Source organism: Anguilla rostrata, chromosome 2 (genome assembly GCF_018555375.3).
Source record: "Anguilla rostrata isolate EN2019 chromosome 2, ASM1855537v3, whole genome shotgun sequence".
NCBI classification, from domain to species: Eukaryota; Metazoa; Chordata; class Actinopteri; order Anguilliformes; family Anguillidae; genus Anguilla; species Anguilla rostrata.
This window is the reverse complement of record NC_057934.1, coordinates 65,258,301-65,271,507: the sequence shown is the minus strand read 5'-3', so window position 1 is coordinate 65,271,507 and position 13,207 is coordinate 65,258,301. Positions and strand designations below refer to the sequence as shown.

Genomic DNA, 13,207 nt, shown 5'->3' with positions numbered 1-13,207 from the left:
CCCTTCTCTTGGGTTTGGTAGTTGGGCCTACAATACTGCTATTCCATCTATTTAAAAAAGATTAGGAAGGAGACAAGATCGGAGATGGAGCTGGGCATCGTTGTAACCGCGGGATCTCGCGAAAGGCAACCTGAGCTCTTTGTGAGCTGCTTTGCTGATGGCCGTCAGCGTCAGGAGTGTTGTACGCCATCGTTGAGGCTGGAGATGCTTAACCGCCCCGCTGGCCTCATGCAGCCTGGTCCGTTTGCGTTTGCCATTAGTCTGTGGCTTTCAGCAGAACTTTTGTGTGGACCTGGGGGGGGAGGAGGACTGCGCACAACAGGCAATCAGACCACCAGACATAACCCGACAGTCCTTCAGCTGTGTCCTACCTGTGATGTGAGAGGGAGGTTGCGTGGGAGGGGATGGCGAGGAGAAGGACAATTAAAGACAGAAGGGAAGAAAGAATGAAGATGCAGAAGGTGGAGGAGGTGGACCATGACAAGGTTTCTCAACTCCACGGCCGCCCCGGTGGTTGTTTTCACATTCAGAATCCTCCAGTCCGAACCCTTCCGTCTTTATTCAGCAGTCAAATGATACTGGAGATTTGGTGCAAAAGATCCTCCTGGACTGTACAGCCAAAGCCAAAAAAACAAACATGATGAGATGCTGATTGGATTACATTCAAATACCATCCGTTGGACCGGAGTTGAGAAACCCAGATCAAGACAAGAGAAAGAGAGAAGCAGAGAAAGATATAGGCGAGAAAAATCATGAAGGAATGAAGGAATCCATTGATTTTTTTTTTTTTAATCACAAAATCATAATCAAATCAATTCAATTTTTTAAAAAATCTAATAAGTGCATTTTTTTGAAAAAAAAATCAGCCAATCGAAATCTTGTGAATTAAACCCACATCTTTGTTCTGCCATTTGTTGATCCATTTTTGCCAGGACTGTCCTCGCCTGGTTCTCTTAAGAAGCCGGGAAAGTTCGATTTCAGCGCCCTGTCGGCCCAGACCAGATCGCCCCGCATGGCGTTCACCCACCACCCGCTGCCAGTGCTGGCGGGCGTGAGACCAGGTGAGACCCGACGCGGAGGGGACAGGTGTGGGGGGGGGTGGGGAGGAGGGGGGTGGGGGCGCAGAGGGGACAAAAAAAAAAAAAAACAAAAAAAAACGAAAAAAAAAACGCAGGGCTCCTGGGTGTGTCCGAAATAATCGGATTAAAAACCCACTACCCCCCCAACCTCACCCACCCCCCTCACACCTTTCGGATTCCAAACTGAGAGAGGAAATAAAAGGCTGGAGCTAAAACCCACACCAGATCCCACCCAGTGTTTTCACCCCCCCCCCCCCCCAAATCCTTTGTTTGCTCGAAATTAGTCGGCCTAGTTTGAGCGTTAGTTCCCCTGCGTTGTGAGATCCTCCTCCTCCTCCTCCTCCTCCTCCTTCTCCAGTCCTCCCAGTTACTCCTAGCTCTCCCACTGGCGCTGCTGTAGTGTGAACGGGAAACGGGGCGCGGCCGTAACCCGGCAGAACAGCTCACAGCTGCTCTGCTCTCACCGCTCACCCAGAGGCTCTCCTGCCCGGCTAACTAGGGCTAAGGCTGCTAGCAGGACACAGCCGGATCAGGTCAAGTGTACACTGTTGGGTTGGCAGCCGTAGAATCCCACTTGCGATCGGCCAGGCATGCGCAGGGCCTGCGCTAGGCGAAAAGCGTACGATCGTTAGCGGCTCAGACAGCGCCCGATAAGCCCTGTCTCCTGCGTTTAGCTAATGAATAATGTGCGGAGTGCATGGGGGGGTGTTCAGACAGATTTTTCGCCCGTGGTGCTGTGTGCGTTTGGCTGAGGTCCTGTTCAGCACTGTAAACAGCACTGGTGTTCAGGGTGCAGTCAGAGTGGCATAGAGCCTCAGCAGATCCTCTTCACAGTGTTCACTATCTCTCTCTCTCTCTCTCTCTCATTTACTTTCTCCCCCTTGCTTTTCTCATTCACCACCCATTGTCTGTCTTCTATCACTGAGCACATTCTTGCGTTGGAGCCATTTGACAGTCACGCGTGCAGGATTAACTATTTCTGGCCCTCTTGCCTGCGACTGGAAGAGCAGGGGTGTAGGGATGCGGTGTGTGTGTGTGTGTGTGTGTGTGCGTGTGTGTGTGTCACCGTGGTGCCTGCGAAAACATTAAATACGTTGGAAAAGTTCCTCCTGATGCATTAAATGTCATTTAGAGCTACATACCCCCAATGTGTTTATGTGGCATGAGTACAGAGCTAGAGCCTTGTTGCCTGAAAAACTGGTCTGGCTATGCGAGCATGCACAGCCTGCGTACTGTTCCTTTAAGACCAACTGTCACTGATGTGGTAGACCATAGCAGGCAATCACGTAGCAGGCAATGCTGTCCTGACAGTTTTATTATGTTGCGATGTCTGCAGAGTTAGACAGTCCATCACTTTTTCCAAACTAGCAATCATTCTTTTTGAATGAACCCCCCCCCCCCCAATCTTGGACTGAGAGCCAAAATGGAGTCACCCTCCTTAGGACTCTCGTACTCGAGCTCCCACAGAACCCTGGGCTTCTCGGGAAATATGCGTCCCATCTGTCATAAACCAATCAAGTGAACGTGCCTGGCTTTCCAGCTCCTGCTCTGTGAATTGCAACATTTTTGCTTTTTTGGCTGAAGCGACTCCTTTAGACCAACTGGAAGGCATCATTCACAGAGACTGTGCTGCAGTGTGGTGCGTCTACAGCACACAAAGGTTCTGTATATAGAGATCAGCTTGATCTCCTGGCCTACATTATCAGTGATACTGGCTCGCTTGATTCATTTGGTGCATATGTTGGCTTAGATTTCATGCTAGTGTCGTCCGTGGGCACTGAAGTTCTGGTCAGCAGTTAAAACGTAATGTACATTTTGCCTTGGGGTTGTAGAGTAGATTTGAAGTTGGTCCTCACCAAGTTACTGTTCTTCTATTGTAATGATGAGTCCTTCTTGTACTCAAGCTTGGATGTAGTTATTTATTGTGTACTTGTACGTGGTGTACTTTGGGGTGGGTGGATTTGAGGGTTTTATGATAAAAATAAACGCCTTCAGTTTATTTCAACTCATGATTTTCAACTCATGAGTGTGTATCATATTCCCAAAGGCATGTTATTATTCATTTAACAAGATGACATGCCTTATGCCGGCAGACATGGTTTTGGGCTGGAATAGATTAGTCCCATGCCAAACTGCCCCCAGAGCAGGTCTCTGAATTTTATGACCTGCAGTAAATAGTGTAAAAAATGGTTTATAGTTTCATGCGTCTGTGTGTGTGTGTGCGTGTGTGCGTTTTAGAGAGCGAGAGAGAAGATGAGAGAGTGTGTTTGTTTGTGGATGTGTGTATTCGGTCTCTGTGTATGTGTGCGCAGAGAGTATTAGTGAGCGTGTTTGTTTGTGTCTGTGTGCGTATGAGAGAGGGTTTGTGTGTGCAAAAGGGGGAGGGCACTGCCTGGCACCCCGGTGAGTTTGGCCCCGGCCCAGTTCCTAATGAGATTAAGGAGGGAGGGAGGGAGGGAGAGAGAGAGAGAGAGAGAGAGAGAGAGAGACAGAGAGAAAGAGAGAGAGGGAGAAAGAAAGAGAGAGATAGAAAGAGTGAGGGAGGCTGAAAGACAAGGAAGGTGGGAATAAGGGAAGGAGAGGGAGAAGGAGAGAACGTGTTTGGGAGGTGAGTGCTGGGTCTGAAACGCTGCCTGTCTGGGAAGGAGCGGAGCAGGGAGAAAGCCCCCGACACACAGACTGAGCTGCAGGATCCATTACGCCCCACAAGTATGCAGAAAGGAAGTATGATCCGATGTGCCAGTCAATCCCAGCATTATGTGGGCATGCTGCACACTTGTGGTAGACGGGTCTGGTTTAGACCCCTGCTCTCTCTGTGACGCACAACGGAGTATAATGTCACAGAAGAAACACTCTCAGGCACACACACCTGTGCACGGGCAGACACGCATGCGTACACGTACACACCCTAGCGCGCGCACACGCACGTGCGTACACGTAGAGACAAACACACACACACACACAGATTTTACTCATCACAGAAAGCCCTCACAGCTCAGCTTGTTCGTTTGAGTGCCAGATTACTGGGGCGCCAGAGAATGGCGCCAGCCGTACAGCACACGGACAAAGATTCTGCACTTCCAATTTCAGCTAGCTGTCACTGACGTCTCTGTGTCCTTTTTTTTTTTTTCTCTTTATTGTGGTGCTTATTTTCCTTTGCTGTGATGCAATGCTCTGATGTTCTGGAGGAGACACCGTAGCCATGAACGCACAAAGATTGATTGTCACCCGGCACACAATGCAACACTCAGTACTTCACGCTGGTGTTATTACGCGTGTCTTGTGTGTGTGCGCATGTGCACGCAGGTGTGTGTGAACATGCATGCGTGCGTGTGTGTGTGAGAGGGAGAGAGAGAAAAGAGAGAGGGGGAGAGAGAGAGAGAGAAAAAAAAGAGAGAGGGAGAGAGAGAGAGAGAGGGAGAGAGAAAAAAGAGAGAGGGAGAGAGAGAGGGAGAGAGAGAGAGAGAGAGAGAGAGAAAAGAGAGAGGGGGAGAGAGAGAGAGAGGGAGATATGTGTGTTCATGCAGAGGTTGCCTGATAGAGACACATACAGACGGGTGATTTATGTGCACAAATCAGAGCAGATGTTGCTAACAGCCCTTGATAACTCTCCTCATTTGTATACAGCGAGCGCCCTGTGCTTTAGACGCCCTTGAGAAATGTGAGACTTCCATTTTCATCCTAAATTGGAAAATGTTTGCAAAAAAAAAAAAGTTGCCAGTTATCCGCCGTTCATCCCGTAGGCCGCGGGCCCTGTTTTACGGGGCGCGGCGATGTGAGCGTCTGTCGCGCTGTCTCGTGTCATGCATCCTCGTGGCTGCGGAGGTCGCCGTGACATCACAGGGTTCTGCATCATTGGCTGTGGCGGTGCTGCGTGGCGGCGCGCTGTCGGGCGGGCCCCCGCTAACTGTGTGCGTCTCTCCCAGGGAGCCCCCGAGCCTCGGCCTCCGCCCTGCCCTTCCCCTCCCCGTCCATCATCCAGCAGTCCAGCCCCTACTTCACCCACCCCACCATCCGCTACCACCACCATCCCGGACAGGACCCCCTGAAGGAGTTTGTGCAGTTCGTCTGCTCCGACGGCTCGGGACAGCCCAGCGCACAGGTAAGGGCAAGGGGAGGGGTTTTCACACAAAGCACGCATACACACATGCACGCACACACACACCATAACACGCACACACACGCACGCACACACACACACACACATACACACACACCATAACACACCCACACACGTCAAAACACACACACCATAACACACACACATGCCAAAACACACGCACACACACACACCATAACACACACACACACACACGCCAAAACACACACACGCTCACACACCTTAACACACACACACCTTAACACACACACACCATAACACACACGCACCGTAACACACGCACACACACACACACACCATAACACACACACACGCCAAAACACACACACGCTCACACACAAACACACACCATAACACACACACACGCCAAAACACACACACATAGACACCATAACACAGACACACACCAAATCACACACACGCTCACACACACACACACACACCTAAACACGCACACACATACAAACACACACACACCATAACACGCTCACGCAACGTAACACACACACACACACACACACACACACATGCACACACACCAAAACACACACACACACACTGAAACACACACACACACAAACAATATACAGTGTGCAGACTCCAACACACAAACACATGCACCCCCACACACGCACAGGCTTACAAAACCACTCACATGCCCATGCGGAACACACAAATGTGCACAACCAAAAATACTTTCATATTTCCGCTGATATAGTTGGTGAACTCTTAGTGTAACTGCAGCTTACAATACATGATTTGCACTTAGTATTAATGCAGCCATTGGCTGTACCAGGAGTGCAGCTGGTGAAGGAGAAAGGCAGTGGATAAAAGTTAGGACCTGTTTAGATATATAGAGTATCAGTGACCCAGTGCCCCAATGGGTACTCCTGCCAGGTGTGGGAAGCTTGGTTGTAGATTAATGTTGGCCAGTTTTTGCAGACCGTAGCTTGTTTACCCACTGGGCCCAAAAAGCACGGACTTCATTTTGCAGCCAAGGCTTCAGTTGGCTCTACCGGCTTTCCGTGGGACCCGGTACTGTGGTCGGACTCTTAGAATCTGAATGTTATTCAAGGGAGAATTCTTCAGCACTTGGGGAAGAGTGCAAGAGAAAGTGGGTGTGAGAACCACTGAGGTGTTGGGTACATGACATGTGATGCTCTCACAGATAGAAGCGCAGTACACTGGCAAAGACACGTCTTCACAGAGCTACTGCGTTTTGTGCTTCGGTTGTATTTGTTCTCTTCCGAGGTTTCTGTGTTCACAGTGCTGATAGTAATTCCAAAACAGTGTCCCCACACCTAACCTGTTAGAACGCGGAACTGAGACCAGTCCTGTCATGCCCCTCCCCGCCCCCACATCCCCTCCCCTTGTCTCTCTGTGACTCAAATAAGACCTCATTCTTAAAATTGAGAATCCTCAGAGCTTGCACACGTCAGCCTTCGTCAGAGAGAGATGTGGATGAGAGCCCGTGAAAACGCGTGCGACTTTCACAGATCGATGGAGAGTTTTCATCTGATCGGATTCTCCTTCCTGCCGTTGAGGCTGACCTCTCAGATCAGGACTTTGGCCTTGTTTTTTTTTTGTTGTTTGCTGGTTTAGTTAGCGTTTTGGCCGCCTTCCGCTCGCTTCTTACGTAATCGTTGGCGCCAACTCGCACAATCAATGACACAGTTCAGCTTTATGTTCACTGTCCGTGGTTTTTGCAGTTATGTTTCATTTCAGTCACATGCTTTGTTTTTCCCCCTCCTCCCCCCCCCCCAACCTTTTTTGTACACCAACAGTGCGCTCACCCTCGCACCTTTGTCCCTGCGAAACACACTAACCACTCTCACCATCTCTGCCCCCTTACTCCTCGTTTACTTCCCGTTTATCCCCCCCATTCACTCAGTTCACCGGTGTTTTTCTTTTTCTTTTTCTTTTTCTTTACACATCTCTGTTTGAAGTACGCCATTGTTTCCGTGCAGTTTTTTCAGTTGAGTTTTATATATTTTTTTTTTCTTTCTTTTTTTCGAGAATCGGATCCGCGTGGCTTTTTTTATTATTTGTTTTATTTTTTCTTTCTTTCCGCGCGCTCTCAGACCGGCCCTGCCTCCCCTCCTCTTGCCGAGCGCGGGTTGTCACTGTCGCCCTGACCCTGTTTGTGTTGTCCGCAGCCAAACGGGAGCGGCCAGAGCAAAATGCCGGGCTCCTTCTTGCTGCCTCCACCTCCCCCAGTGGCCCGCCCAGTGCCCCTCCCCATGCCCGACTCTAAACCCTGCAGCACACCCCCTGACGGCGGACTCACCTCGCCCGCATCTCCGTGTAAGTGACGCCACAGACCAAAAAAAACAACAAAAAAAACTAAAATAAAGAGCAAAAAAGAAAGAAAAGAAACTGAACCAAACTGGAAAACCCCCATTAGTGATCCAGCCATTCAATCCTCCCCTCCAACCCCACACCACCACCACTCCACCTACTGTGAACCAGACCAAACCCTCACTCCCAGAAACCCCAGCGCTCTCTCGGGGTTACTAGTTATACAGGGACAGGTTTTATGCCCCCCCCCACCCCCTCCCCATATCCCAGAGCACCTTGCTGAGGTTCCATTCCCATAGACAGCCATTCCGTAAGGACTTCCGTGCCCATGACAGCATTTCGGGAAGCAAGCTCGCTCCCCTCCCCATCCCCATCTCTGGGCTCACGAGGGGGCATAGATTCATTCTGATTTTTTTTTGTTTTCGTTTGTTCCCTATCATGGAAAAAAACAAACTGATTAATAACACAGAAAAGCAGCGTACTGCTGCCACTCTCTTTGAAATTGAAACATAGCAGGCAAATGAGTCCAAAGTGGGAATGCGTCTGTGTCAGAGGCAGTACAGTCCCATCCCCCCAACCCCCCCCTTTTTATTTTCTTTAGCTGTTTTTGTTATTCTTAATTTGTGGTTTTGAAAGGAACAAATTTAGGGCAGTTGGCGTGGACTCCAAAACCTCATGCCCCACTTACCCACAATCCCCCTGCCACTTCCACACAAATCTGACAAAAAAAAAAACAAAAAAACAAAAAAAACAGGAAAAATATTCATCAGAAACGCGATCACATCTCTAAACATGTTGATTAATTGAATTTAGGGCAGGCATTTGATGAGCTGAGATCAGCTGCGATCAGCATAGCCAGACGCTGGGGTGTGCTTGCCTGCGCGTTCAGTAAATGGGCGTTTCCGCTGTTGGGGTGAGTCGGGCGATGGGAAAGGCAGCCGTTTCTCTCACCCGCCACGAGAGGGGCACTGGATGGAGCACTTGTGTCCTTTTCTGTCTTTTGTCGCTATTCTTTAAATCTTTTTTTTTTTTTTGATATTCTGTTCTTTGTCGTTATCTGTTGCTTGCTTTTTATTTTACCCCCTTCTCACCAAACGAATGGTTTTTTTTTCATCTTTAAATTATTTTATTAATATTATTATAGTCAGTGGAATGTGTTTCCATTTTCTTTTACTGCCACTGCCCTTCCCTGCCACTGACCTGCATAGATATATTTGCTTTCACAAACACACACACACACACACACTGACACACACACAGGCACGCGCACACGCACAGACACGCACACAGGCACGCGCACACGCACAGACACACACATGCACACACACGCCCGCACACACACACACACACACAAACAGACACGCGCACACACACACACGCGTACACACACACACACACACCCACACGCAGACGCACACGGACACACACGCGCACTCACACCACACACCATTTCCCATTTCCCTCAACCCAACCCCCAACTCACCCCTCATTCAGTCTAGGGTATGCATACAGACAGTCTCTCAAACGGACAGTCTCTCAAATCTGCTATCGGAGTCCAGCGAACACAACTGCCCTAAGTTTGCACTTCCTGCAGCGCCTGGCTCTCCCTGGGGCCGGCGGGACGGAGTGAACACGCTCCCGCGCTCCCACAGAGCGTCGTTTCCCGACACCCTCGTCCCGGTGCACACTGTACCGTCCCATGGTGCAACACCGCACATAGCTAGCCCTGATAGAGCAGTAATGCTTTTGCATTCGAACCCTCTGGCAGCCAGGAGGGGGGCATGGACAGGTAGGACCTGTAAACCCCATAGCCCGCCCCCCCCTCCCCCCCATTCTCAGTTTGGCCTGGGCTCTGGGGTGTGCACATAACCCTAGTTCTGCATTAGGCATGTAGTCCCTGCCCCCCCTGCTGGAGATAACAGTCATTGATCATTGATAACAATCAGCTGATAAGGGTGATGTGAGGAATGCTAATGGCAATACAACTGTAGTCATTTCCAATAAGAAATGGCATATTCTGATACTGATAGTGACGCAAATCCCAGTGGCAACAATGTAGCGTGTTTGCCTTGAGTTGCACTGGTAATGTGCCGGATAGCTTGACTGACAGCTTTGTGTCTGTGTGTTTGTGTGTATGTACGAATGTGTGTGTATGTCTGTGTGTGTGCGTGTGTGCGTGTGTGTGTTTCTGTGTTTCTGTGTGTGTGTGCGTGTGTGTGTGTGTGTGTGCGTGCGTGCATGGGTATGCATGCGTGTGTGTGTGTGTGTGTGTGTGTGTGTGTGTCTGTAGCATACTCCTCGCCAGGCTCCACAGCTCCCAACAGGTTTGTCAGCATCGGATCACGGGACAACAACTTTCTGAACATCCCCCAGCAGACGCAGGTAGGCCTCCTACCTGACCTCTCAAACATGGCCTCCCCCTGCTGCTAACACTGTGCCTGTGAAGCTTCTGTAGGCCTCCTACCTGACCTCTCAAACATGGCCTCCCCCTGCTGCTAACACTGTGCCTGTGAAGCTTCTGTAGGCCTCCTACCTGACCTCTCAACATGGCCTCCCCTGCTGCTAACACTGTGCCTGTAAAGTTCTGTAGGCCTCTACTTGACCTCTCAAACATGGCCTCCCCCTGCTGCTAACACTGTGCCTGTGAAGCTTCTGTAGGCCTCGATACTGACCTCTCAAACATGGCCTCCCCTCTGCTAACACTGTGCCTGTGAAGCTTCTGTAGGCCTCCTACCTGACCTCTCAACATGGCCTCCCCTGCTGCTAACACTGTGCCTGTGAAGCTTCTGTAGGCCTCCTACCTGACCTCTCAAACATGGCCTCCCCCTGCTGCTAACACTGTGCCTGTGAAGCTTCTGTAGGCCTCCTACCTGACCTCTCAAACATGGCCTCCCCCTGCTGCTAACACTGTGCCTGTGAAGCTTCTGTAGGCCTCCTACCTGACCTCTCAAACATGGCCTCCCCTGCTGCTAACACTGTGCCTGTGAGCTCTGTAGGCCTCCTACCTGACCTCTCAAACATGGCCTCCCCTGCTGCTAACACTGTGCCTGTGAAGCTTCTGTAGGCCTCCTACCTGACCTCTCAAACATGGCCTCCCCCTGCTGCTAACACTGTGCCTGTGAAGCTTCTGTAGGCCTCCTACCTGACTCTCAACATGGCTCCTGTAACCTGCCGAGCTCTGCCTCCTCTACAAACTGCCTCCTGTGTAACATGTGAAGCTTTGTAGCCTATACTACCCTAAACATGGCTCCCTGCTCTAACACTGTGCCTGTGAAGCTTCTGTAGGCCTCCTACCTGACCTCTCAAACATGGCCTCCCCTGCTGCTAACACTGTGCCTGTGAAGCTTCTGTAGGCCTCCTACCTGACCTCTCAAACATGGCCTCCCCTGCTGCTAACACTGTGCCTGTGAAGCTTCTGTAGGCCTTACTGACCTCTCAAACATGGCCTCCCCCTGCTGCTAACACTGTGCCTGTGAAGCTTCTGTAGGCCTCCTACCTGACCTCTCAAACATGGCCTCCCCCTGCTGCTAACACTGTGCCTGTGAAGCTTCTGTAGGCCTCCTACCTGACCTCTCAAACATGGCCTCCCCCTGCTGCTAACACTGTGCCTGTGAAGCTTCTGTAGGCCTGATACTTGACCTCTCAAACATGGCCTCCCCCTGCTGCTAACACTGTGCCAGTAAAGCTTCCGTGCAGCACCAGTCATTTTCCCCACCGCTTCCTCCCGTACTCTGCTCTCTCTCTTCTCTCTGTTCGCCTCAGTACTTTTCTCCACTTACTCTCCTCTTTCATTATTCACTCCTCTCTTCTCTCTGTCCTCTCTTTGTCTCCTCTCCTTCAGCTCTCTCTTCTCCTGTTATTCCGCCTCTGTTCCTCTCTTCCAATCAACCAATGAAATTTTATTTATATAGCGTATTACACAGCAAGTGTCACAATACGCTTCACAGACAACCCTGGCCTCGACCCCCACAGGAGCAAGCCTAAAGCAACAGTGGCTGGATCAGTCATTCTGTTCCATATTCTAGCAGAAGTGGCAGAATGATTTTGACTTTTAACTGTCTGAGAAGCAGACAGGAAAGCTTTGTGTAGAGCAGGGGTGGGTAGGTAAGGGCAGATCTGTTTTTGGATTTCCTGCCAAATATTTATTTAATATCAGTTTAATGCCCAGTCATACCCAGTTTCAGTTGCACTTCTTGATAAGGTAGGCTGAAGACCTAGATGTGTTTACCTGTATGAAATCTTTTACTCTGGTCTAAATGATCATTTGGCAGGTACGGCTAATTAGCTAATTAAGCAAGGGTAATTGGTGGAACTGAAAATCTGCATACACAGGAGCCCTCCAGGAATGGAGCTGCCCACCTCTGGTGTGCAGTGAACTTAAAATTCTGGCACATTTAGACACCCCAGATTCGGAGCACTGTTAGGGTTTGGGTGGGTAAGGATGGGATCTTAAATCCTGTGGCAATATTTAAAAATTTCCCTTGTAATTTGCAGAAGCAAAAAATAATACAAATAATTCCATATTCTGAATGGAGATACAGTCTCAAATATGCACCCGGCACATAATCTTTGCACCATTGTTGGAGATCACCTGCTGGGGGTGTGACATAGCCCGTATGACAGGTCCCACATCCAATGGGCACTACCTCCCAATGGGCAGTGTAAATCTAGCTGAATGCGTTCAGAGCAGGATGGTTAGCTTTAGAGGATAGAAGGTCCAGAGACTAGGGCTGTGTGGGGAGGGCTGCAGAGGGTGAGCCTGTGACCCCTACTGTTTGATGCCCTTGATTTAGTGCGTTGGGGGAAGTGATTAAGCTAGATTAAATTAATACTCTATGGTCAGTTTTACTGTGTGGAAAGCGTCGGGTTAACTGTGCTGTACAAGACGTTATTGTTTTTTTAGCTTGAGTTCTATTACAGCTACATGCTGTTTGATCTTTTTCTTTGGTGTGGCATGGGCAAGCCAAACCGGAAGTTTGCGTGACCTGTAAAGTCATAATTCTGACTGGTGAGGTCACAATTGACAGAGTTTTATTGCACAAATCTTTTTTTTAAATGAGATTCCAGAAGTCAAGTATTCTTCTTCTATCTTTCTCTCTTCACTTCTCTCCCTCTCAGCCTCTCTCTTTACTCATGACCCCCATCTCTCTCTGTCTCTCTCTGTTTCTTTCTGTGTCTATCTCTCTGTCTCCCTCTGTGTGTGTGTGTGCTTGTGTGTGTATGTCTGTCTGTCTGTCTGTCTGCGTCTGTATGCATGCACGTGTGTGTGTGTATGTCTGAGTCTGTATGTGTGTGTGTGTGTCTGTCTGTATATGTGTGCGTGTGTGTGTGTGTGTGTGTGTATGTGTGTGTGTGTGTGTGTGTGTGTGTGTGTGTGTGTGTGTGTGTGTGTGTGTGTGTGTGTGGTCTGTGTGTGTGTGTATGTGTGTGTGTGTGTGTGTGTGTGCGTCTGTGTGTGTGTGCGTCTCTCCTCTACTAGGCTGTGCACTTGTGTGTGTGTGTGTGTGTGTGTGTGTGTGCGTCTGTGTGTGTGTGTGTGTGTGTGTGTGTGTGTATATGTGTGTGTGTGTGTGTGTGTGTGTGTGTGTGTGTGTGTGTGTATTTGGCACCCCTCCTCTACTAGGCTGTGCACTTGTGGAGTTGATTTGGGAGCGTTGTGCCCCAGCTCTGCATTGTCTTCTCCCTCCCAGTCTGACTGCATTGTCTCTCT

At 49.7% G+C, this 13,207-nt stretch overlaps 1 protein-coding gene across 15 annotated transcripts in view; it reads left to right on the top strand.

The window, feature by feature from the left end:
* Positions 1-13,207, top strand: part of LOC135248930 (nuclear factor 1 X-type) — a 151,910-nt gene that overhangs the window by 130,362 nt on the left and 8,341 nt on the right. For 7 of the 15 annotated variants that reach the window (XM_064323998.1, XM_064324005.1, XM_064324003.1 and 4 more), the window contains 4 exons: positions 933-1,061; positions 5,006-5,181; positions 7,356-7,503; positions 9,788-9,879. In XM_064323998.1, coding sequence (XP_064180068.1) covers positions 933-1,061; positions 5,006-5,181; positions 7,356-7,503; positions 9,788-9,879 — 545 coding nt within the window. The remainder of the gene's footprint in view (positions 1-932; positions 1,062-5,005; positions 5,182-7,355; positions 7,504-9,787; positions 9,880-13,207) is intronic. The other 8 variants (XM_064324013.1, XM_064324007.1, XM_064324010.1 and 5 more) reach the window with 3 other exon arrangements.